The sequence below is a fragment of the Eschrichtius robustus genome, chromosome 2 (assembly GCF_028021215.1).
Source record: "Eschrichtius robustus isolate mEscRob2 chromosome 2, mEscRob2.pri, whole genome shotgun sequence".
In the NCBI taxonomy this organism is placed as follows: domain Eukaryota; kingdom Metazoa; phylum Chordata; class Mammalia; order Artiodactyla; family Eschrichtiidae; genus Eschrichtius; species Eschrichtius robustus.
This window is the reverse complement of record NC_090825.1, coordinates 167,969,086-167,995,029: the sequence shown is the minus strand read 5'-3', so window position 1 is coordinate 167,995,029 and position 25,944 is coordinate 167,969,086. Positions and strand designations below refer to the sequence as shown.

At 48.6% G+C, this 25,944-nt stretch overlaps 2 protein-coding genes across 5 annotated transcripts in view; one reads left to right on the top strand and one right to left on the bottom strand.

Annotated features, from left to right (window-relative positions):
- The first annotated feature begins 137 nt into the window (after positions 1–137).
- C2H19orf44 (chromosome 2 C19orf44 homolog) lies at positions 138–25,498 on the top strand. 3 transcript variants are annotated; one of them, XM_068536789.1, is made up of 9 exons: positions 138–219; positions 4,470–5,235; positions 6,632–6,953; positions 11,067–11,140; positions 16,096–16,513; positions 18,252–18,347; positions 19,753–19,919; positions 22,094–22,175; positions 23,831–25,498. In XM_068536789.1, exons 2-8 carry the CDS (start codon positions 4,471–4,473, stop codon positions 22,163–22,165), a joined length of 1,914 nt encoding a protein of 637 aa, XP_068392890.1. In that variant the 5' UTR covers positions 138–219; position 4,470; the 3' UTR covers positions 22,166–22,175; positions 23,831–25,498. The 3 variants fall into 3 exon arrangements, with proteins under 3 accessions (XP_068392890.1, XP_068392892.1, XP_068392891.1); XM_068536790.1 differs by having other exon boundaries at positions 140–375; XM_068536791.1 differs by lacking the exon at positions 22,094–22,175.
- The window catches only part of CHERP (calcium homeostasis endoplasmic reticulum protein), a 21,358-nt gene continuing 18,049 nt past the window's right edge, over positions 22,636–25,944 (bottom strand). For both annotated transcript variants that reach the window (XM_068536788.1, XM_068536787.1), the window contains exons 13-17: positions 25,771–25,857; positions 25,203–25,346; positions 25,001–25,117; positions 24,422–24,516; positions 22,636–24,146 (exon numbers count right to left, since the gene is read on the bottom strand). In XM_068536788.1, the coding sequence (XP_068392889.1) occupies positions 23,953–24,146; positions 24,422–24,516; positions 25,001–25,117; positions 25,203–25,346; positions 25,771–25,857 (637 nt within the window). In that variant the 3' untranslated portion in view covers positions 22,636–23,952. The remainder of the gene's footprint in view (positions 24,147–24,421; positions 24,517–25,000; positions 25,118–25,202; positions 25,347–25,770; positions 25,858–25,944) is intronic.

Genomic DNA, 25,944 nt, shown 5'->3' with positions numbered 1-25,944 from the left:
CCTTGACGCGCGGTGCACGCCGGGTCCCCCTTCAAACTACCATTCCCATGACGCCTCGCGATTGTGACGTGGAGCGCTATTGGTCGTTGGGGCGCGGGGAGCACCGGGAGGTGTAGTCTCTTTCGCCCTGACGCCGCTGGCGGGGTCAACGGTCCCCTCTGGCCCGAGAGTCCGGCCGAGAACGGTGGCGACCTCCGCGGAAGGACTTCGTGGGAGGAGGTTGGCGGGGTTGGCTGGGCGTTGGCCGGGCTTAATGCCCGGTCTCGGGAGAGGAGTTGCAGGGAAACGGGACGCGCTCCGGAGCTGGGCAGGTCGGGCGGCGGGAGAGCGGCCTAGCGCCTCATTTTCCCCGTCTGGGGCCCACTAGCGAGCGTGGTACGATGTGGGTCGCTCCAGGCCTGGGGGAAGAGCTCGATGGTCTGAGGGGAGACTGTGTTTTCAAATTTTGGTTTATTTATTTTTAGCAACTTTATTGATAATTCATTTACATACCATACAATTCACCCCTTCTAAGCGTACAATTCCCGTTATTTTTAGTAAATTTACCAAGTGGTGCAAACATCACAACCATCCAGCTTTAGAGCTTGTCAGTCACCCCAAGTGTATCTCTCCTGCCCCTTTGCAGTCTATCTCCGCTACCACTCCCAGCCCCAGGCAACCACTGATGGGCTTTCTGAGTCTATAGATTTAACCTTTTCTGGACAATCCTTATAACTGGAGTTATACAGTGTGTGGTTTTTTGCATCATCTGGTATTTTCCCTTAGTATGGTGTGTTTGACGTATATGCGTGTTGTGTGTGTCATTATTTGTTCTTTTTTATTACTGAATAGTATCTCATTTATGGATGGACCTCAGTTCTCATCCATTCACTAGTTAATGGATATTTGGGTTGTTTCCACTTTTTGTCTATTATGAATAAGAACTATTATGAACATTTGCATACATTTCAGTTATCTTGGGCTTCATGGGAGTGGAATTGCTGGATCATATGGTAACGATGTTTAACTTTTTGAGGAACTACCAGACCGTTTTCCAGGTTGTCAGCTGCGTCATTTTATGGTCTCCTCCAAAGGGGTATGAAGGTTCCAATTTCTTCACACCCTCCGCCAACCGTTTGTTATTTTCTGTAGTTTTGATTATAGCCACCCTTGTGGGTATGAAGTGGATCTTATAGTGGTTTTGATTTGAATTTCCCTCATGGCTGATGCTGAACATCTTTTCATGTGCTTATTGGCCATTTGTGTATTTTTTTTTGGTGAAATATCGGTTAACATCTTTTACCTATTGGTTTATTTTTAATTATGTGTTTTAAAAATACATCTATTTCTGAAACTAACACAATATTGTAAATCAACTGTACTTCAATAAAAAATTTTTAATTAAAAAATATATATTTTAGTTGTGGTAAAATGTACATAACATGAAATTTACCCTTTTAAACATTATTGATTTATTTTTTAAATTATCTTATTTTATTTTATTTATTTATTTTGGCTGCGCCGTGCAGCTTGTGGGATCTCAGTTCCTGGAGCAGGGATTGAACCTGGACCATGGCAGTGAAAGCCTGGAATCCTAACCAGTAGGCCACCAGAGAGAAATCCCTTTTTCTTAAAATTCTTTTTTAAAAAATTATTTATTTAATTCTTTTATTAAAAAATTTTTTTTAAACCTAGGGAAACTTTCAGAAGAACTAGATGCCAGAAAACCTGGCCTGGTGGTCAGGCTTTTCCTCTGACCCACAGAGTGCCCTGGGCCTTGCCTACAAAAATACTCACAAAGATAGCTGTTGATGTTGTTCCAGTGCTTTCTACTCCCCCTTCACCATGTCCTTCCAGCTAAAAGTTAACCCGTTATGCAGGTAGTCCAAATACTGTCATTACTGCTATCTAAATTTTATTGTATGCTTATTCTATGCCCCACACTGAACATAGGAATCCTGTGAGGCTAATAGTTATTATTCCCTTTTTACAGATGAGCAAGCTGAGGCACAGAGTGGTTAAGTAACTTGACCAGGGTCACTCACACTAGGAATTCTGCACTGTTTCTGTTGGGTGTGATTTTTGATTCATTGACTCCTGTGGTCAGGCCTGTGCTGGGCACGCTTAGTACACGGGGTGGTTAAGATGGGGATGAGCAAGCAAGCACACTAGTCAGAGAAACAGACTTTGTTTTATTATTAGAAAATAATAAAAATAATTCATTCTTGTACAGAATCTTAGGGGCTGGATTAAATGCCTTGCACAGAATATTTGAACTCAGCTTTGAAAGGTATATAAGACGTAGGGTTGCCAGGTTTAACAAATCAAAATACTGGACACCCAGTTGAATTTCAGTTTCAGATAAACAACAGATAATTTTTTAGTATAAAAATATTTAGGGGCTCCCCTGGTGGTGCAGTGGTTAAGAATCAGCCTGCCAGTGCAGGGGACATGGGTTCAAGCCCTGGTCCGGGAAGATCCCACATGCCGCGGAGCAACTAAGCCCGTGTGCCACAACTACTGAGCCTGCACTCTGGAGCCCGCGAGCCACAACTACAGAGCCCGCATGCTCAACTACTGAAGCCTGCGTGCCTAGAGCCCGTGCTCTGCAGCAAGAGAAGCCACCGCAGTGAGAAGCCCGCGCACTGCAACAAAGAGTAGCCCCCACTCACCGCAACTAGAGAAAGCTGCACACAGCAACGAAGAACCAAAGCAGCCAAAAATAAATTTAAAAAAAATTTGGAACATTACCTTTTAGGATAAAAATATTTGGGTCATACTTATATTTTTTAAATTATTTGCTATTTATCTGAAATTCAAATAACTGGCTGTCCTGTATTTAGTCTGGCAATCCCAATAAGGTGGTTTTCCAAGTGGACAGAGTGGGGAAAAAAAAGGCTTTTTGGGGGTCTCACAGTAAATTTTTTTAAATAAAAGTAACACATGGCCTTGCTAAAACATTCAAACGGTATGGAGCTGAGGCATGGTTCTGCATCTTTTCTTTTTTGCCTCACAGATCACTATGCTGGAGACATTATTATGCACACAGATCTCCGCCATTCCTTTTTTTTTTTAAATTATTATTTATTTATTTTTTTGGCTGTGTTGGGTCTTCGTTTCTGTGCGAGGGCTTCCTCTAGTTGCGGCAAGCGGGGGCCACTCTTCATCGCGGCGCGCGGGCCTCTCAGGCCTCTCGTTGTGGAGCACAGGCTCCAGACGCGCAGGCTCAGTAGTTGTGGCTCACGGGCCTAGTTGCTCCGCAGCATGTGGGATCTTCCCAGACCAGGGCTCGAACCCGTGTCCCCTGCATTAGCAGGCAGATTCTCAACCACTGCGCCACCAGGGAAGCCCTCCCCCATTCCTTTTAACAGCTGCATAGTATTCCATTGTCTGCCTGTGCTTATCTGGACTTCATTGAGCCTGTATGGATGGGATCAGGATTCTGATGAGTACAAACAATGCTGCCAAGATATCCCTTGAACATACATCTCTATGGGCGTTGTAGGTAAATTCCCAGACGTGGAACTGTGGTGTCACAGGGTCTGTGCATTTCACATTTTCATTGCTGTTGCCAAGTTCCTCACTAAAGGGCCTGCAGCAAACACACACCCATGCCATATTTTTCCATTTTTTTAAGTCTTTAAAATCTTTTGAAACCTTGGTAAATCTCTGAGTGAATTGTTCATATTCCTTCAGGGGCACATGGGAACTCTGAGAATATGATGAAAACTCTGGCCCTTTTCCCCAGAAAACTGTACACCAGCACACACATAAAACACATGGCCGACCTTTGGTGGGGGGGTCTGTGTCTGTCCATAGCCCCCTTCCCTGCTCCCAGGGCAGTAGTTCTCACACTGTAAGTAAAATAAGATTTCTGGGGAGCTCATTAAATATACAGATTGTGTTTCAACAGCTCTTTTTGAGAGAACTGAGGACACTTGGATAAAGGAGGAGACCAGACTTGGGGTGCAACTGGGTAATAGGACTCACTCGGAGTAGAGGTGGGGCCACTGGAGAGGCAGTGAAGCACCGTGGGAGCGAGTGGGACCTTTGGAATTGGCCTGAGCTTTGAATTTGGCTCTGTTACTCGCTGGCCAGGTGACCTAAACTGTGGAGACCTTCATTTCCTTCCTCTTCTCTGTGCAAGAGGCATGACAACGACCGACTCTCAGTGTCAAGTGAGGATTAAATGAGATACTGTAGCTCTGAGCAGAGTGCCAGGCATACTGCTGGGCCTGAGAAGCACTGGCTCTCGTCTTTAATATGTAACATGTCTCACTTAAGACCTGGCCTTGAACGGCATAGTTCAATGATAACATACCAGGTGTCTTATTATTTTCGTTGTCATCATCGGGCTTGAAGGGGAGGCTCTGGCCAGATGGCAAAGGGGGATGTGGCCTCTCCCAGGTGGTGGGAAGCATTGAGAGATTTGGATGTGCAGTCTGAACATCAGGTATTCTTACTGTAAGTTTTCTTTCTTTACTCCCTAGAATGGCTTCAATAAGAAAAACCAGCCGTCCCGTGCGTGATATCTTTGGCGACTTCAGTGATATTTCCTTAGAAGATTCAAAGATGGAAGAAATCCAGAACTTGGAAATCAGTAGAAGTCTTACCAAAATAGCACCCGGTCCGAGCAGATTTCTAAAAAGAAACCAGAGTATGGGTGGAAAACACACACTCCCGAAAGAGAATGCTTTCCTGGGGAGGGGGCCCTGGCTCTCTTCAGGTAGAGCTTCGACCACTGCCTCGAAGGTCAGGGCCAATGCTGCGCTCACAAAGCTGGCCCAGATAGAAACCAAGATCAGGACCCGGAAGGTGCAGATGGATCTGTCTGACGTGGAACCTGACCTGAAGACCTCTGAGGACCGGCTTCCTAGCAGAGCAGACGAAAATCCCCCCAGAAGGACGGTTGACCTTTCTTCACAGAACACAGACAAAACCTCCCAGAAACAGGCCCTTGAAATTCCTGTCCCTGAGAGTGGCATGCCGAGTGGGAAGGTCAGTAGGTTTCTAAAGAAGAGAGAAGCACCTGTGGAAAAGATATCCCCTGAAGCACATGTTGGGAAAGAGAGGGATTTTCAAACACCCAAAGAGAAGAAACCTCCTAGAAGACTGGATCCTCCAGACAGTGATGAAGAGGAAATGAAAGAGTTGCTGGGAAGCTTGATGGAATCTTCTAGCGAAAAAGAAGCGTCCACAAATCAGGGTTTCACCAGCCCCAAAGTCAATGAGAAAGAACAAACAAAACTAGTCTCGGTAAGGTTTGCATGTATTTATTTTGTACTTGTATGTACTTTGCATTTGTACCTTTCTGTCATAGCACTAGAGAGTTTTGAAGAGAGCCATCACCTGTAAACACTTCAGAAAGTGTTTGATGAGGAGAGGTTGGGTTTCAGCCAATCACGAGTACCCATTGCTGGTCTGCTCTGTAAGGGACAGGATTTGGGACACGTCAGGCAGTTTTGCTCTATGTGGAGCCTCGTAACTATATACACCCCAGGACAGCACTTTGTATGACTGATCCAACACCAGCTGTGATCGCTGCCATTGGTGATCCATGCCTACTTGTTGGTTGTACCACACAGGAATCACTAACTTGGGAAGGCTGCATGTCCATTTTCCAACTGTTCAATGCCAATGAACAGTTCAGTGGCATTTAGTGCATTCACGATGTTGTGTAACCACCACCTCTGTCTAGTTCCAAAACATTTTCATCATGCCAAAAGGAGACCCTTACCCAGTCATCCCTCCCTGTTTCCCCCTCCCCCAGACCCTAACAACCACTAATCTGCTTTCTGTCTCTGTGGGTTTGCCTGTTCTAGACATCTCGTGTAATGGAATCATACAACCTGTGGCCTTTTGCGTCTGGTTTCTTTCCCTTAGCCTGATGTTTACGAGGTTCACTCACATTGTAGCATGTGTCAGTGCTTCATTCCTTTCTATGGCTGAGTAATATTCCATTGTGTGGATGGACCACATTTTATTTATCCATTTGTCCATTGATGGACATTTGGGTTGTTTCTGCCTTTTGGGGATTGTGAATAGTGTACAAGTATCTGTTTGAGTCCCTGTTTTCAATTCTTCGGGTTTATACCTAGGAGTCGAACTCTTGGGTCTTGTAGTAATTCTGTGTGTAACTTATTGAGGAACAGAGAAACTGTTTCCCACAGTGACTGCACCGTTTTACATTCCCACCAGCAGTGTATGAGGGTTCCAATTTCCCCACATCCTCACCAACACTTGTTATTTTTTGGGTTTTTTTTGGGTTTTTTTTGCTTATAGCCATCCTAGTTGGTGTGAAGTGATGGGAAGGCTGCATTTTAAGGGGAAAAATCTGCATATTGATTTTGACTCTATTGAAGATCCATGTTCTCAGGGGCCTTAGTTTAGAAAATGTGTAATTAACAATATGTATTTGAAAGCGAAGTGATATTTCTGATTATTTGTGGAGTATTTCTAATCCCAGTATTATCTTGTCTAAATGTTGTACCTTGACTTCCAGAGATGAGGGGAAAGGGGAGAGAGAGGGGCAGAGAGGGATAACGATTTGATCACCAAGGACTCATGCTCTCCACCAGCCACGATGTCTGATGATAAGGACTTACGTAGCGTATGTTTGGTAATTTCCCTTCTTTTGTTTCTGCCAAAGTAGGATCAGATCCCAAATCAACTGAGAGTCCTTTCGCTGCCCAGGAAGGATCTTTCCAGCTCAAAGCCATTTCCGACATCACGTCTGCCAACCTCACGGTCAGCAGATGGGACCCTTCGCAGTGCTGGCTCGAGAACTCGCTCCCCACAGATTCCCATTTCAGAGGACACAGCCTCCCACACGGCGTCGCTTTCCATCCCCAGCGCCTTTCCGAAGTCCGTGCCCTCGACAATGGGGGACGGCAAGCTCTTGTCCTCCCCGAGAAGGAGTGAGGCTGGGCCTCAGGATGAGTCTCCCTCAGAAGCCGCCGATGAAAGTCTAAACGGTAACCCTCGTCCCTGCGCAGAGTTGTCACCCCGGGGCAGGAAGGGCGAGACCGCCTCTAGGGTCCCTGGCGCGGTGGTCACAGGGTATTGTCTTGAGGGGTGCGAGTCACACCCTTGGCTTCCTGACCTTCTTTCCTAGTTGAGGGGCACGTCAGATTTTTTTGTTCTGTCTTTAAAGCCTTCTTCTAGTAACCCTACCCAATGACAGAGCAAAAACAGAAATCCTTCTAGAGCCTCGTGCAAGAGGACGGCAATGCAGTTTTCCTTGTCGTAAAAGAGAAATTTGCTTCCTTTCCTTTTTAAATCCAGAAAAAGAAACCAACATCTAACCAGTCACAAACTTTTTTTTTTTTTATAAACTTACTTACTTATTTTTGGCTGCGTTGGGTCTTTGTTGCTGTGCGTGGGCTCTCTCTAGTTGCGGCTAGTGGGGGCTACTCTTCATTGTGGTGCGTGGGCTTCTCATTGTGGTGGCTTCTCTTGTTGCAGAGCACAGGCTCTAGGCATGCAGGCGTCAGTAGTTGTGGCTCGTGGGCTCTAGAGTGCAGGCTCAGTAGTTGTGGCGCACGGGCTTAGTTGCTCCGCGGCATGTGGGATCTTCCCCGACCAGGGCTCGAACCCGTGTCCCCTGCATTGGCAGGTGGATTCTTAACCACTGCGCCACCAGGGAAGTCCCTCATAAGCATTTTTATTATTTCACCATCATTCAACGTGATTTTTAGTTTAACATTGTATGTATTTAAGAAAGAGCAGAAAGAAAAAAGATGTGCAGCCAACATTGATTTCTCCCATCTGGGGTGCCTGATCATCAAATCCGAGTTAAATAACTGTGTCTCGAGTGCCTGCTGTGTGCCAGCACGTGCCAGGCGTCGTGGTGTCAGGAACAGGATGACAAACAAGCCAACTCGCCCCTGCCCCCAAGCGCCAGGGTGATCCATAGCCTGTGAATCAGTTGTAGGGGAGGAAAAATAGCTTTTTCCTTGTGTCCTTCTGGGTTCTTGGCTGGAGCTCTGTGACAAAGGACAGGTTAACAGGATAAGAGCATTCAGGTATTAAATAAATATTTAATGTACGTTTTATGTGACACAGGAGCCTTCATAAGGAAATGGAAACCTGAAGAAACGGTCGCGCCTTCTGCTACGTTTGATGGGGAGTAGAATAGTTGTGGGACAATGTGATAGACAGAAGGATATGAGCCAAGGGTAGTAGATGAGGGGAGATGTAGTTGGAGTTGCTCAGTGTCCCCCCATCTTGGACATAAGGATGCTCCTTTCCTCCAGGTAGAGGGAAGGCACATCTTCTTACCTGAGGGCCTTACGACCTGATTCAGGGGAGAAGGTCGGGGAGTCCTTGCAGCCCCTGCTGTGTCTCAGATTCCTGCAGGTCAAAATATTCAAGATGCCAAGGTACCACCACGTAGGGGGCAGGGAGGAGAAGCACGGCCAGCAAGAGTCCCTGCCACGCGCCCCTGTGAGGGTTGGAGAAGGCAGCGAGACGGGCTCACGGATGTGAGGAAATCCCTTTGAACCCCCTCAGGGGCCACCATCGGCCGGATGCCATTTGGCACCTCACTGATACGGTCTCGGATCTTCGGGCCCAAGGGGCTGATGAGTGGGTGTCCACGCCAGCCTGGCAGGTGTGGGTGAGAAGGTGGGTGTAGCTGGCGGGGCAGGCGCCAGACCCAGGTTCCTGCCCTCCTGGGCTGCCCATCCAGGCTGCCCCTCAGTCCTCGCTGCTGGCCTGGAGGGCCCCCTCGGTGTCCAGACCCTGCCTTCCCTCATTCTGATGCAGCCTCAAGGGCGGCACGTAGCAGGGAGTGGTGAGTACCAGTCTGAGTTTGGGGTCCAGCATACCTGGGGTGGACATCCTTGCTCCACCTCTTTCTGGCCATGCGGTCTCAGGCTCTCTGTGCCGTGGTCCCCTCATCTGTAACGTGGGGCAGAGCTGTGTCCGTGAGCTCGTGCCTGTGGAGTGCCTCAGTGGGGCCTCCTGCTCACTAAGCGTGTGTGTGTCCGGGTTGGCTGATGTGACAATAACGTTATTCCTCAGCCAGTGACAACACTGTTCCGGAGAGCTCGTCCACAGTCTCCTGCAGTGCCTTGGCCCGAGCCGGCTGGGATGGCTTAGTTCAGAGGCTTTGCCCATGAACGTGTCTCAGGACTTACGTGTCACGTGCATTGTGGTAACTGGCAGTGTTAGGGGAGCTCGGGGGGGGGGGGGGGCGAGACCCTCACGCTAGAGTGACGAGCTGGGCTTTGATCTGGGTCTTATGCCGCCAGGCAGCCTGGTGTTTGGGGCTGCACTCAGCTGACCTTTGCAAAGAGAGTAGACGGCTCCGTCTTCCATCTCCTGCTCATCCCCAGCGCTGTGCCACCTGTGGGAGGGCCCTGCTCCCATCTGCTCCTGCTAACTGTCCCTGCCTGTTTCTAGAACCGGGGGTCTCATCCTGCCTCCGCAGGGAGACTCATCCCTCCAACCTAGCACGTGCCCTCCGTGGAAGCCTCTAGACACCTTAGGCCCCCCTCGAAGTGTCTGTTCAACTCAGCCATGATTGGATCATGTACCTGCTTGAGTTTTGAGGCCCCGCAGGGTGGACCCCTCGCCCTCTCCACCCCTAACTGCGTGCGCACGCGCGCACACGCGCACACACAGCCTCTGTGCCTCGGGCCTGAAATGAGCCACGTGATGGAGTCCCTGCCGATACTGGCAGCCCGTCGGCCTCCCCCGTCCTGGGGAGGAGTGGGCTCACATACTGATGGGGCAGAAACCTGCTGGGACACCCAAACTGCACAGAGCCTTCCTGCTCCTGAGTGACCTGCACCCAAGGCATCTGGGCGCTGGCGACTGGCCAGCTGGCACCACAGAATTAAGTGCCCTTAACTTGCTTTAAATGAGAACTTAGGACGAGGTGCCAGTCCCCCAGCAGAGGGCCCCCCTCTCCTACCTCAAGCGCACGTGTCACTGGGCGTCCTTCCTTGCATCGTGATCGTCTCCTGTGTCTAGGCCAGGGGCTGAGAGGTCTGTGGTCTGTGTTTTGTTTGTTTGTTTTGCTCTGTTTTTTTGGCCCACTGTGCGTCCTGTGGGATCTTAGTTCCTTAGTTCCCCAACCAGGGATTGAACCCGGGCCCTCGGCAGTGAAAACGCAGAGTCCTAACAACTGGGAATTACCCCATCGTCTGTTTTTTTGTTGTTGTTTTGTTTTTTCTTTGCACTGGGTCCTGCAGATCCTGTGGCCAGACCTGGTGTCAGCTCCTCCTTCCCCAGCCAAATCTCCAACCACCTTGAGGTTATAACTCCCTCCTATCAGACCTCTGGGGTCCCTGCACACGTGTTCACAATACTTGGCTCTTTTTTCATTTAAAAAAAAATTTTTTTTAATGTTTTATTTATTTATTTTTGGCTGTGTTGGGTCTTCATTGCTGCGTGCGGGCTTTCTTCTAGTTGCGATGAGCGGGGGCTACTCTTCGTTGCGGAGCGCGGGCTTCTCATTGGGGTGGCTTCTCTTGTTGCAGAGCACGGGCTCTAGGGCGCGTGGGTTTCAGTAGTTGTGGCTCGTGGGCTTAGTTGCTCCGTGGCATGTGAGATCTTCCTGGACCAGGGCTCGAACCCATGTCCCCTGCACTGGCAGGTGGATTCTTAACCAATGCGCCACCAGGGAAGGCCAGTCGTCTGTTTTTATGAATAAAGTTTTTTTTTTGTTTTTGGCCGCACTGCGCGGCACGTGGGATTTCAGTTCCCCGACCAGGGATCGAACCCACATCCCCTGCTTTGGAAGACCGCAGTCTTAACTGCGGAACCATGGGGGAAGTCCCTATAAATAACATTTTATTGGGACACAGCCATACCCATTTGTTTACACACGGTCCGTGGCGGCTTTTGAATCATGAGGGCAGAGCTGATCAATGGTGACAGAGACAGACTAGCCCGAAAAGCCAAAAATATTTACGACCTAGCCCTTTAGAGAAAAAGCACTTGGACCCCTGGGCTCGCTTTCTGAGGACAGAGACCGCACGCCTTCTGCTCTTCCCGTCCCTAGCACTTAGCCCGGTGCCTACAACAGGATGGTAAACGCATGTGGAGTAAATATCGGCATGTTACATTTTTGATTACAGATTTGAGAATAAACATTTTATCCCTTGATGATCTGGCTCCAGCTGTCAGTGAGAAATCAGCCTTGGAACAGAAAGTAAGTACAACGAACTGATTTCTCGTTTTAGGCCTTTGGGTAGAACGGCTTGCAACCGTTATGCCTCATTTAGGTCAGTGGTTCTCACCTGGGGGCGATTGCCCCCCTAGGGGACACTTGGCAATGTCTGGCAACACTGTGGTCATGACTGGGGTGCAGGGTGCTACTGGCATCCAGTGGGTGGCAGTCCGGGATGTCCTGTGCCAGTGTCCCACAATGCATAGGATGGCCCCCGCTGCAAAGAATGTTCGTGTCTCAAATGTCAGCGTGCCATGGGTTGACACCCTGATTTAGGTAATAACAGGATAGAGCTACTTAACATATCAGAAGATTAAAGCAGATCCCACTTCAACTTCCCCACAACACTACCTGCACTAACCTGTACTTGTTGCATCGCCCCGTGGTGATTCTTTCTGTATTAGTAACCACCTCATTATCAGCGCATGTTTTGATAATACATAATAATGGCACTTTAACAGATTTCACCCACGTGCCAGCTACACATGCTCACACCATCAGTGCTAAGTGCAGCAGCCTCGTGCTGAAGGGTTTCAAGAGTTCTGATCACAGAAACACAAGAGAAGGAAAAGACCTACAAAAACAAACCCAAAACAATTAAGAAAATGGTAAGAGGAACATACATATCGATAATTACCTTAAATGTAAATGGATTAAATGCTCCAACCAAAAGACATAGACTGGCTGAATGGATACAAAAACAAGACCCATATATATGCTGTCTACAAGAGACCCACTTCAGACCTAGGGACACATACAGACTGAAAGTGAGGGGATGGAAAAAGATATTCCATGCAACTGGAAATCAAAAGAAAGTTGAGGTAGCAATTCTCATATCAGACAAAATTGACTTTAAAATAAAGACTATTACAAGAGACAAAGAAGGACACTACATAATGATCAAGGGATCAATCCAAGAAGAAGATATAACAATGGTAAATATTTATGCACCCAACATAGGAGCACCTCAGTACATAAGGTAAATGCTAACAGCCATAAAAGGGGAAATCGACAGTAACACAATAATAGTAGGGGACTTTAACACCCCACTTTCACCAATGGACAGATCATCCAAAATGAAAATAAATAAGGAAACACAAGCTTTAAATGACACATGGACTTAACTGGTATTTATAGGACATTCCATCCAAAAACAACAGAATACACTTTCTTCTCAAGTGCTCATGGAACATTCTCCAAGATAGACCATATCTTGGGTAGCAAATCAAGCATTGGTAAATTCAAGAAAATTGCAATCATATCAAGTATCTTTTCCGACCACAACGCTATGAGACTAGATATCAATTACAAGAAAAAAACTGTAAAAAATACAAACACATGGAAGCTAAACAATACGCTACTAAATAACCAAGAGATCACTGAAGAAATCAAAGAGGAAATCAAAAAATACCTGGAAACAAATGACAATGATAACACGATGACACAAAACATATGGGATGCAGAAAAAGCAGTTCTAAGAGGGAAGTTTATAGCAGTACAGTCCTCAGGTAACCTCAGGAAACAAGAAAAATCTCAAATAAACAACCTAACCTTACACCTAAGGCAATTAGAGAAAGAAGAACAAAAAACCCCCAAAGTTAGCAGAAGGAAAGAAATCATAAAGATCAGATCAGAAATAAATGAAAAAGAAATGAAGGAAACGATAGCAAAGATCAATAAAACTAAAAGCTGGTTCTTTGAGAAGATAAACAAAATTGATAAACCATTAGCCAGACTCATCAAGAAAAAGAGGGAGAGGACTCAAATCAATAAAATTAGAAATGAAAAAGGACAAGTTAAAACAGACACAGCAGAAATACAAAGGATCATGAGAGATTACTACAAGCAACTATATGCCAATAAAATGGACAACCTGGAAGAAATGGACAAATTCTTAGAAAAGTACAACCTTCCAAGACTGAACCAGGAAGAAACAGAAAATATAAACAGACCAGTCACAAACACTGAAATTGAGACTGTGATTAAAAATCTTCCAACAAACAAAAGCCCAGGACCAGGTGGCTTCACAGGAGAATTCTATCAAACATTTAGAGAAGAGCTAACACCTATCCTTCTCAAACTCTTCCAAAATATAACAGAGGGAGGAACACTCCCAAACTCATTCTACAAGGCCACCATCAGCCTGATACCAAAACCAGACAAAGGTGTCACAAAAAAAGAAAACTACAGACCAATATCACTGATGAACATAGATGCAGATATCCTCAACAAAATACTAGCAAACAGAATCCAACAGCACATTAAAAGGATCATACACCACGATTAAGTGGGGTTTATCCCAGGAATGCAAGGATTCTTCAATATATGCAAATCAATCAATGTGATACACCATATTAACAAACTGAAGGATAAAAACCATATGATAATCTCAGTAGATGCAGAAAAAGCTTTTGACAAAATTCAACACCCATTTATGATAAAAACTCTCCAGAAGGTAGGCATAGATGGAACCTACCTCAACATAATATAGTCCATACATGACAAACCCACAGCCAACATCATTCTCAGTGGTGAAAAACTGAAACCATTTCCTATAAGATCAGGAACAAGACAAGGTTGCCCACTCTCACCACTATTATTCAACATAGTTTTGGAAGTTTTAGCCACAGCAATCAGAGAAGAAAAAGAAATAAAGGGAATCCAAATCAGAAAAGAAGAAGTAAAGCTGTCACTGTTTGCAGACTTTACATAGAGAATCCTAAAGATGCTACCAGAAAACTACTAGAGCTAATCAATGAATTTGGTAGAGTAGCAGGATACAAAATTAATGTACAGAAATATCTTGCATTCCTATACACTAATGATGAAAAATCCGAAAGAGAAATTAAGGGAACACTCCCATTTACCATTGCAACAAAAAGAATAAAATACCTAGGAATAAACCTACCTAAGGAGACAAAAGACCTGTATGCAGAAAACAGTAGGACACTGATGAAAGAAATTAAAGATGATACAAACAGATGGAGAGATATACCATGTTCTTGGAATGGAAGAATCAACATTGTGAAAATGACTACCCAAAGCAATCTACAGATTCAGTGCAATCCCTATCAAACTACCAATGGCATTTTTCACAGAACTAGAACAAAAAATTTCACAATTTGTATGGAAACACAAAAGACCCCGAATAGCCAAAGCAATCTTGAGAAAGAAAAACGGAGCTGGAGAATCAGGCTCCCTGACTTCAGACTATACTACAAAGCTACAGTCATCAAGACAGTATGGTACTGGCGCAAAAACAGAAATATAGATCAATGGAACAGACAGCCCCAAGATAAACCCACGCACATATGGTCACCTTATCTTTGATAAAGGAGGCAAGAGTATACAATGGAGAAAAGACAGCCTCTTCAATAAGTGGTGCTGGGAAAACTGGACAGCTACACATAAAAGAATGAAATTAGAACACTTCTTAACACCATACACAAAAATAAACTCACAGTGGATTAAAGACCTAAATGTAAGGCCAGACACTATAAAAGTCTTAGAGGAAAACATAGGCAGAACACCCTATGATGTAAGTCACAGTAACATCCTTTTTGACCCACCTCCTAGAGAAATGGAAATAAAAACAAAAATAAACAAATGGGACCTAATGAAACTTAAAGGGTTTTGCAGAGCAATGGGAACCATAAACAAGATGAAAAGACAACCCTCAGAATGGGAGATGATATCTGCAAACGAAGCAACTGACAAAGGATTAATCTCCAAAATATACAAGCAGCTCATGCAGCTCAATATCAAAAAAACAAACAACCCAATCCAAAAATGGACAGAAGACCTAAATAGACATTTCTCCAAAGAAGATATACAGATTGCCAACAAACACATGAAAGGATGCTCAACATCACTAATCATTAGAGAAATGCAAATCAAAACTAGAATGAGGTATCACCTCACACCAGTCAGAATGGCCATCATCAAAAAATCTACAAACAATAAATGCTGGAGAGGGTGTGGAGGAAAGGGAACCCTCTTGCACTGTTGGTGGGAATGTAAATTGATACAGCCACTGTGGAGAACAGTATGGAGGTTCCTTAATAAACAAAAAATAGAACTACCATACGACCCAGCAATCCCACTACTGGGCATATACCCTGAGAAAACCATAATTCAAAAAGAGTCATGTACACAATGTTCATTGCAGCACTATTTACAATAGCCAGGATATGAAAGCAACCTAAGTGTCCATCGACAGATGAATGGATAAAGGAGATGTGGCACATATATACAATGGAATATTACTCAGCCATAAAAAGGAATGAAATTGAGTTATTTGTAGTGAGGTGGATGGACCTAGAGTCTGTCCTACAGAGTGAAGTAAGTCAGAAAGAGAAACACAAATACCGTATGCTAACACATATATATGGAATCTAAAAAAAAAAATGGTTCTGATGAACCTAGGGGCAGGACAGGAATAAAGATGCAGATGTAGAGAATGGACTTGAGGACATGGGGAGAGGGAAGGGTCAGCTGAGAGTAGCTTTGACGTATACACTACCAAATGTAAAATAGATTTTACATTTATTTTACATTTATCCCTAGTGGGAAGCAGCCGCATAGCACAGGGAGATCAGCTCGGTGCTTTGTGACCCCCTAGAGGGGTGGGATAGGGAGGGTGGGAAGGAGATGCAAGAGGGAGGGGTTATGGGGATATATGTATGCATATAGCTGATTCAATTTGTTATACAGCAGAAACTAACTCAACATCGTAAAGCAATTATACTCCAATAAAGATGTTTAAAAAAAAAAAAAGAGTTCTGCTCACGATACTCAGCCTGCCCAAATTTAGGAAGGACAGCGTGGACCCTCACCTGCTGGGCCCTTGGGGTGCCCTCAGTCTAACTCAGTGGTATTCCGAGCTTGTTGCTCATTCGAAAACACTTTCCAGTGACCTCTGCCTTCCTTTGTTTTAGAAAGAAGGTCAGGGGGAAAAGGCATCCAGCAAAAGCCCCTGGGCTGGGGCCCCCCGCTCTGGAAGCGAGATTTCTGAGTGTCTGAGCCAGCGGTCCGTCTCGTCCCCTGGACCCAAGGGCACTTCTAGCCTGGGGTCAAAGTCTCAGGAACCTACGGCCAGCACAGTGAGCTCGGCTTATTCGGAAGATTTTGAAAAATCCCCCAGTCCAACAGCATCTGAGTCGATGGCCCATTCTGAGGCGTCTCCTGACAGGACGCTGGCGACTCGGTCTGAATTTTCTGCAAGCCTGAAGACAGACCTTCCTCCACCAACTCCCAAGTCTCGGAAAAAGTGGGCCCGGGGTGTTACAAGAGTCATGGTGAAGGAGATGGCTGTGCAGACCCTCGATCCCGCCTTCACCTACCAGTGGGCTAAGGGTAAGCATGTTGGTTGGAGGAGGGAGGGGCAGGCCAGCGGCAGCGACAGGCAGGAACCCCGGGGCCAGGAGGTCTGGGTTGTCGTCATTAGTCAGCTGGGGGGACCTCAGCACCCTGTTTCCTCTCCCACAGAAGAGGGGGGCTCCTTGGGTACTCCCCACTGTCTTCCAAGCTCTAAAACACTGAAAGGTTTCAAACCAAAGACTAAGGCAGTGGTTCTCAGCTGGGGTGATCCTGGCCCCAGGGGACAGACATCGGCAAGGTCTGGGCGACGGGAAGTCTATGGGTGGAGGCCAGGGGTGCTGCTCAACATCCTGCAGTGGCCAGGACGGCCTCGCCAGAGAGTGACCCCGCCGCAAATGTCAGTGGTACGCAGGGTGCCAGGAACCGCCTTCCTCCGGGACAGCCTGTCCTCAGGCACTTTGTGGGGCCCCAGCATGGGGCTCCAAGGGCTGCTGTGTCGCCCGTCTGGCTGGTTGTCTGAACTCGCTGCGTTTGTCGGTGGATTCTCTTCTGGGGTGCAGCGGGCACTGCTCGTCGTTTCTCCTGTCCCCAGCATTGGTCTTGGCCCTTCCGGACGGAAAGGTCGCTTGCTTTTAGCGAGTCTCCTGCTCCCTTTTCTTGTCTAGACAACACCCGCAATACGGACAGAGCTTGTTGTTTCCAGACTGTGCGCTGGGGTGCGGTTCTCCCTTTGTCTGTTCATTTGGATTTGGGGAGCTTAGTCATACATCCGCCGGGACCTCACACCTGGCTGGGGGCGTGACTGTTCTGTTTCTCAGGGAGGAAGGTCAGTCAGACGAGCCAACTCAGATCACTAGAAGGTGTTCAAGGGGATTTTAAACCCTGGTTCTGTGACTCAGAAACCTCTGTGTCCCTCTCCACGTCCTCCTGCTGCCTTTCTGACAGCCTAGCCTGTGGGCAGCAAATGTGCCCATTTTTGTTTCTCTTTTTGCAATTTAAAGCGATGGACACGGGGTGGGGGGAAGGGTAAGCTGGGACGAAGTGAGAGAGTGGCATGGACATATATACACTACCAAACGTAAAATAGATAGCTAGTGGGAAGCAGCCGCATAGCACAGGGAGATAGCTCGGTGCTTTGTGACCACCTAGAGGGGTGGGATAGGGAGGGTGGGAAGGAGACACACGAGGGAGGAGATATGGGGATATGTGTATATGTATAGCTGATTCACTTTGTTATACAGCAGAAACTAACACACCATTGTGAAGCAATTATACTCCAATAAAGATGTTTAAAAAAAAAAAAAGAAGTGAAAAATAAAAAATAAATAAAGAGATGCTTTCATAAAACATTGGTGGTGCTGATTTCCTAGACGCGGCCTGACTTTGAAAGGAGGGAGAAAAAAGGCAGCGTAAATCAACCGGCCAGTTAGAATCCAGGGAACATTCCGAAGCCCTCAAATAGCTGTGGAAGGAGGGCAGAGCCAGGGGAGGGCACGATGCCGCAGTTGTCAGCCGCGCTGGGCTGTGGTGACCACTTCAGCCAGCACACCTGACTTGTATATTGAACAGGGAGAACCTACCAGAAAGATGGAGGCAGGTTTGGGAAAATTTTAAAAGGGGGAACAGTTAAAAAAGCAAGGAGGGTGGCCATCACATTCAGAAAGAGAAAAGGACAGATTCATGTAGCTTATTTCAGCCTCATACCTGTTGATGAGAAGAAAGTCATTGCTCTGAATCCTGCCCACTCACCTCTCCCCCTTTGTCCTTGGGACAGCGGCCGGCGTAGCGGCCATCGGACCAGCCCTGGGAGGTGCCTACGTGGACCCCTCGCCCATCGCCAGCCACGTCATCAGTGCGGACGCCATAGAAGGTAACAGCCCAGCTCACCTCGTGGGTCCCTTAGGTCGAGGACACCGATGTTGGACAGAACAGGAAGGCTACCAGGAACATACCTATGAGCCTTCCACCCCAACAGGGCCATCTTTATTTTGTGTGTTCCCTTCAGAGCCTTTCTGTCCAGAATCCATAGGTGTTTTCCTCTGCAAGACACTCAGCCAGTACTGAGCGGCCCAGCCCTGTGGGCACGACACTTGCCTCCTTGCTGAGTGTGCGAGAGTTGTGGGGCCCTGGGGAGGCCCAGCCCGGCCTTGGGCAAGAGGAAGACGCCAGCAGCCACCTTGGGAAACCCCGTCTGTGTCAGGTCCCGCGGGGCTGCTGATGACTCACATGACACAAGCAAGGATCCGTCTAGAACCTGCTTTCTCCCCCCATTTCCATTTTCTTAACATTTTTAGAAGATGAAGATATTAAGATATATTGGTTGCAATAAGTGAAATATTTATATCCTTAAAAAAAAAATCTCCTGTTTTTAAACACAATATTAACCTCAAGGATTTTTCCATGTTACTGTGTAGTCTTAGTAATGATCATTTTTAACAGTTGCAGTTATTTTTTTTTAATTTTTAAACTTTAAAATTTTTAATCTTTTAATTTTATTTTTTGGCTGCGGTGGGTCTTCGTTGCTGAGCGGGGGGCTACTCTTTGTCGCGGTGCGCAGGCTTCTCATTGAGGTGGCTTCTCTTGTTGCGGAGCACAGGCTGTAGGCACGTGGGCTTTAGTAGTTGTGGCGTGCGGGCTCAGTAGTTGTGGCTCGTGGGCTCTAGAGCACAGGCTCAGTAGTTGTGGCGCACGGGCTTCGTTGCTCCGTGGCACGTGGGATCTTCCAGGACCAGGGCTCGAACCCGTGTCCCCTGCATTGGCAGGCAGATTCTTAACCACTGTGCCACCAGGGAAGCCCCGGTTGCAGTTATTTTTAATTGTACTTTTATTTAGTTAATTATTATATTTTAATTGCATTTTAAATTATTTTAATTATGTGTTTAAAAATTCATGGTGTAAAATTTACCCTCTTCCCCATTTTTAAGTGTACAGTTCAGGAGTGTTAGATTCGCACCGTGCGGTTGCAGTTTGGGGAGCCGTGTCACTGGCCTTCTTTCCTTGTGTTGGACGCCGAGGTTGAGGCTTCCAGTTCTGCCTGGAAGCTGAGCTGAGGGTGTGAGATCCACACAAAGTCAGCGAAGAGAGCGGTTCATTTACTACTGAGTAGAGAGAGGCACAGAATAGGCGAGGCCTTTGCTGCTTCCGAAGGTGGCAGCACCTGCAGAGAGCATCCTGACACAGTCCACGGCTGGGGGCTGCAGGGCCCTCGCGGGGAGCGGGACTGGCCAGGGCGATGGGGCCCCGGGGGCTGCCGACTGACACAGAACCTGGTGCAGCCCTGACAGCGTACAGCCCGGCCGTGTTCGCGCTCAACGATGTGCTGAAGCAGCAGCTGAGCCTGACACAGCAGTTCATCGAGGCCAGCCGGCACCTGCATGCATCCCTCCTGCGCTCCCTGGACCAGGACTCATTCCATTACCACACCCTGGAGGAAACCAAAGAGGTGACCATGGTGCAGCTAACCCTTCCCGGGAAAGAGAGGGCAGGCGGCTTCCCACGCTCAGCCCGGGGTGGCGGGGATGCTGGGGGCCCAGCCACCTTCACCTTCAGTCCTCGTGGAAGGAGCCCTGTTCTCTCTTTGGCCATGACCAGGGCTGGTACGGGGCAGGGGCACTGAGAGCCAGCCGCAGCCCAGGCTCTGTGTGACCTCGGACCAAAGGTGACCTCCTCGGTGAGGGTTCTGTCCCTCTACCGACCGTTCCCGTGGGCCACCACAGGCAGGGCCCCTATCCTCAGTCCCAAGGGCTAAGCTCAAGGGATGTCACACTCACCTCTATTTTTCCCTCCAAAATTTATTTTTTTGTCTGATTACAAAAAACATTGTATAAAAATTTTGTTGGAGATATGTAGCTTATAAAGTTCTCCATAATTTCAGAGATAACTATTACCAACTTGATATATATTCTTTAGATTTTTCCTATGTAAAATATAAACTGTTATGTACATGTACAATATTATATCTTACATATTTTATACTATGTAGAAAATATATAGAAGAGGTATAGTATTTATATATAATAACATGATATATATATTTCTTTACAGAAATGGCATCATACTATATGAGTTGTTCTGCATGGTGATTTTTATCATTTTATCTACAAATATTTCAGTATATATTTCTTAAAAATAAGGACTTTAAAAAAAATAGTCACAATACGAGTTTACCAAAACCAAAGTGACTTTTTTGTTTGTTTGTTTTGCTTGTGGGATCTTAGTTCCCTGACTAGGGATCAAACCCATGCCCTTGGCAGTGAAAGTGCAGAGTCCTAACCACTGGACAGCCAGGGAATTCCTGCAACGTTTTTTTTTTTTTGGCTGCGTTGGGTCTTTGTTGCTGCGTGTCGGCTTTTCTCTAGTTGTGGCGAGCGGGGGCTACTCTGCATTGTGGTGTGCAGGCTTCTCATTGGGTGGCTTCTCTTGTTGCAGAGCATGGGCTCTAGGCACGCGGGCTTCAGTAGTTGTGGCTTGCGGGCTCTAGAGTGCAGTCTCAGTAGTTGTGGCACACAAGCTTAGTTGCTCCACGGCATGTGGGATCTTCCCGGACCAGGGCTCGAACTCGTGTCCCCTGCATTGGCAGGCGGATTCCTAACCACTGCGCCACCAGGGAAGCCCTAAGTTTTCTTGATATCATTAGATATCCAGTGTTCAGATTTCCACTCATCTCATAAAAGTTGTACCTTTTGTTCCTATTTTTTTCATCAGTGTCCAAAGTGGTACATCAAGATCGTTTGATGTCTTAATCTAGAGCAGTGGTTCTCAGCCCTGAACAGCGTCAGACCCCCGAGGGCCTGACCACTGGGGTTGTGTTGGCAGCAGGGTGGGCCTAGCAGTGGGCGTTTCTCCTACGGGCCCATTGGGGACCCACTTTGAGAACCACTGCTCTAGAGGTCTTCCCCCCTCCCCCACCTCTTTTGTTTCCTTGCAGTTTATTGGTTGGAAGAAAACAGGTTGTCCTGGGATTTCCCTGGCGGTCCAGTGGTTAAGACTCTGCGCTTCCAGTGCAGGGGGTGTGGGTTCGATCCCTGGCTGGGGAACAAAGATCCCACATGCCGCACGGTGTGGCCAAAAAAAAGAAAGAAAATAGGTTATCTGACACTTTCCCACATTCTGGACTGGGGTGATTGCTCCCCAGTGGAGTCCTTTTAACTTGTTCCTCTGTTGGATGTGCATCAGTTGACTGGATGCAGGCTGAAGTGATCTGAGTACGTCACCTGCCTGCAGCCCACGTGTGGCTGCCTGCTCTCTGCTCCAGGCCCACACCCTGAGAGTGGCACCTAAGTCCTCCTCCCCAACCTGTGTCCTCTGCTCCAGGCCCACACCCTGAGAGTGGCACCTAAGTCCTCCTCCCCAACCTGTGTCCTCTGAGGGCACCCCGGGTAGCCCTGCCCCTCACCGCGGTCCCTCTTCCCTTCCAGGCTCAGTCAGGGCTCGCCCCTTGCAGGGTACCTGCCCGGAGGCTGCCTGGGTTCCCCTCTCCTCTTCTGTTCCATTGCCACCTGGCATCCCTTCATTTTCCCTGTTAGCCCCTGGGGACAGGCACCGTCTCCAGGACCCAGAGCCTCAGCAGACTGAGGCAGCAGCGGTGATGGCTCCCCCGTGTCCTCTGCCCCACAGTACATCAGGCAACACAGGCCCACCCCGCTGACCATGGAGGAGGCCCTGGAGGAGGTGAAGAAGGAGCTGTGAACGCCGGGAGGTGAGATAGACTCATGGGTCTAAGGAGCTGGTCCCGTAAACCAGCCGTGACGCTCACACCTTAGTTCCCAGGGGACGTTCAGCGGTGGGGGCAGGTGGCAGCCAGGACTCACCTGAGAGGAATCCCAGCTGCAGCCTTTTCTAGCTGAGTAGTTGAGCCCTCCCAGCCCCCATTTCCTCGGTGTGCATGGCACCCGAGAGGACGTACCACAGGCCAGTGGAAATGGAACCCCAGGTGGAGCTGTCACCACTCGTGGCAGGACAGAGGATGCCAGCCTGTCTGGAGCCACATGGAGCCACGAGGAAACAGGACCAGGCGTCCACGCCGGGGACTCCCAGGAGACACCAGGGCAGAGCTTCTGACCCGACTCCACAGTTCAGACAAAGTCTGCACTCGGGACGCACCTCCTCCCTCCTCAGCCTGAGCACGCTTCTGACTTAAACGCACAGAGAAAAAGGTCTTTAAAAAAAAAGTCTTTATTTGAAGGCAAAACAGTAAAATCCACAAGAAATTGTTAACAACACGTTTACATTTTATCCTGAATCAGACATGTTTGAACAATTCACAGCTACAGGAAATCTAGAACAAAATCAAATATTTTATCACATCAGGTGGAAAAGTTGGAGAAAATTTTGCATCTTATTGAAAAGAATTTTTCAAAAATGTTTCTGTACAAATAAATGGCACCGCACCAAGCCGCCCGCGGATGCCGAGTGCAGCCGATCCCAGGCGGTGGCTCCGCAGCTCCCGGCAGAGGCGGCTCCCTCCAGCCTCACCTCCCTTTGGGGGCGGCTTGGGGCAGGCAAAGGAAGTGACAGAGCAGGAAGCAGGGCCGGTGGTCGCTCTCCACTCTGGATATGAATGGGCCGTTGCACGTGAGTGCTGGTGTGTGGGTTCCTCTCCGTGAAAAACGCAAGTAGAGACACTAAGGGTACAGATTCTCCAAGGGCGTCATCATTACGTGACCTGGAGATGCCTCAGATAAGTTTCCTCAGAACCTTTTGTTTCTGCAGGGAACAGCAAATGGCTAACGTTCAAAAAAAAAACAAAAACAAAAACAAAAAAACAAACAAAAAAACACCTCAACTTAAACAGCTTAAATAACTAAGGGCTAGTATGTCTCAGAGGAATCAGGTTTCAAATTATCTCACTGGGTATCAACCTAGATCAGTATTCTTTTTTCTAAAACTAAACCATTTGGAGTAAAAATGAAAACCCTGTTTAACTTTGCAAATCAAAAAGGTTTTGTTTTTCCATTTTTAAAGAGTGAGCAGTACCAGCGCCTGGCCTGAGCCTTCTCACAACACAACCGATGGGAGAGTGGGAGGGCCGGCCCCTTGGGCTGGGCTGGCGTGTGCCCTCAGGGCCCCTCCTCCATGCACTCCCACTGGTTGTAGCGGCTCAGGCTGAGGGGAGATGGGAGACAGCCAGCCGTTCCTTCAGATGACAAGAATTCTTATCCAGGGGTCTTATGTTTCTCGCTTCACTGTCCAGGGAAATAAGCTCATTGTCGAGTTGGCTGGGCATCTCCTCGTGACTCTCGCTGCTACGTTAGAGCTGGTTTGCAGGTGGGGCCTGGGCCTTCCGTGCCATCAAGCGTGGCACTCGTCACAAGGCCTGCTGAAGTCTTCCTTCTCTTCTGTCGCTCCCCACAGATGGAGACCGTGTGAGAACCGAGCTGTCCCTACCATCTTCCACTGCCAGTAAGCCAAGAAGGGTCCAATAGCCCTCGCTGCCGGTGGCCGGCCACTGGCGTGGCTCCCTGCCCGCGCCGCGCCTACTTGCACTCGTCCCTGGCCTTCATGCGGGCGATGAAGGAATAGCTCTTGTTCCTGCGGTAGTTCTCGTAGGGGTCGTCCAGGGCCACGCCCACGCCCTTGTACTGGTCCCACTTATCCCGGACGTCCCCCCCCTTGATGGGGTCCTGGATTCCTTGCTCTTTCACGCCGAGGCCGCCAGATCCGCTCCAGCCTGAAGAAGAGAGGGATGAGTGGTTACGACCCACAGAGGAAGCTGAAATTGTGGTGCACTGACCCTGACATGAAGTTAAACGGAAATGTGTTTGGAGAGTCGAACGACATGCAGACGTGCAGTTTATAAACGGGAAACTAAGGTAGTAAGAAAGGACGCTCAGTAAAAACCCTGCAGGCTCAGAAGTTCTGGTCATGAGTTGGAACTTCCTGACTTCATCATCCCCCAACCACGGATGCCCAGAGCGGATTGTTCCGTCTTCCCAGGAACCTTACCCATTTTCACCAGCATCTGATGTCCTTTGTTCTCTTCCCCGAGCCTGGAGTCAGGTATAGGAGGTGCTGAATTAGAACCCAGACCAGCCGAGGAACTAAAATTAAGACAGGTTACGTCTTTTAAAAAAGAGCTGATACATTTATTGGAATGAAAACTTAGAATATTACAGTGTGTAGCTTATATGAAGGGTCACCAGCGTGAGATGGGGACACACACACACATTTCGTGTCTCTAGCCTTCTTCTTTATCCTCTTCGCCGGCAGATAAGGGGGTTCCCTAAGATGGCGGCCCCTGCCTCACACTCAGCGGCACGGGCAGGCCACACTGGGCCCGTAAAACGGTCAGAAAATACAGAGCGCAGCCACCGCCTCAGGCTTTACAACGTGACTGCAGAGGTAACAGCGAGGTGTGAGACGAGGTGCCACTGTCACTGTGCTAGCGCTCGGGGGCCCTGAGGTGCCACCTTGGCGCAGGCCACCGTGAGCGCGTCTTCTAACAACACGTTTCAACATTCACAGCAAAGCATCAGAGGGTTCCAGTGCTACCAGAGGTCCTGACAGTTAAGACAGAAATCTTACGGCGGGGTGGGGCTCCTGGACCGCGACCGACGTCTCCTTCCCGGGGAGTAGGACTTGGACCGAGAGCGAGAGCGGGTCCGGGAGCGGCTCTGTGAGGAGCGTGATCGGCTGCGGCTCCTGCGGGCCAGGGGAGAGGGGGCGGGTCAGCGCAGCTGCCGAGGAGCCTGAGGCCTTGCATCCCGAGAGGCGCGGCCCTGCCTACCTGGATCTGGAGCGGGAGTAGGAGCGGGAGCACGAACGAGACCTTGACCTTGAGTACGAGCCGGAAGACTTGGAGGACCTCGAGTTGGAGCGGGAGGAGGAGCGGCCTCGGCTTTTGGATCTGCTCCGAGACCTCGAGGGTCCGCTGCGGGGAGAGAGGCCTGGTGAGCCGGAGCCCCTCCATGGGCTGCGCCCAGCCCGCCCCAACCCCCAACTCTAAAAGACCCCCGATGTGCCCAGTCCAGGTGCAGACACGCCCTTTCACATCAGGGTTGAATACAGACTATGGCAAGCTTCTCTCTCGTACTGGTGTTTTAACTTCGGCCTTGTGGGAAACAGCTCCTGGTGGCTCACAGCACCTTTATCGTAGGGTGCCAGACCCACGACCCAGGCAGAGGCCAGAACTGACCCCCCTCTGCCTGCGCCGGGCACGACACCACAGCGCGCCTGTCGGCAAAGGCAGGGCTTGCTCCCAGCTGACCTAGGACGGGATGCACTGCGGAGGCCTGACCTCCACACAGGCGGCGGGGAGGGGGAGGGGGCGGCGGGGTGGGCGTGTGCGCTCTTACCTGTTCCTCTTCTCCTGGCCTTTCCTCCGCCGGGCCCGCATTTTCGCTCGGAAGAACTCATAGAGGCCGTTCTGCTCCCAGCCTTCACTGTAAGACATGGGCATCCCCTGTATGAACGCAGGCCTCCCTCCCACAGGGAACTTGTGAAAAAGTCACCAGGAATAAGCCCTACCC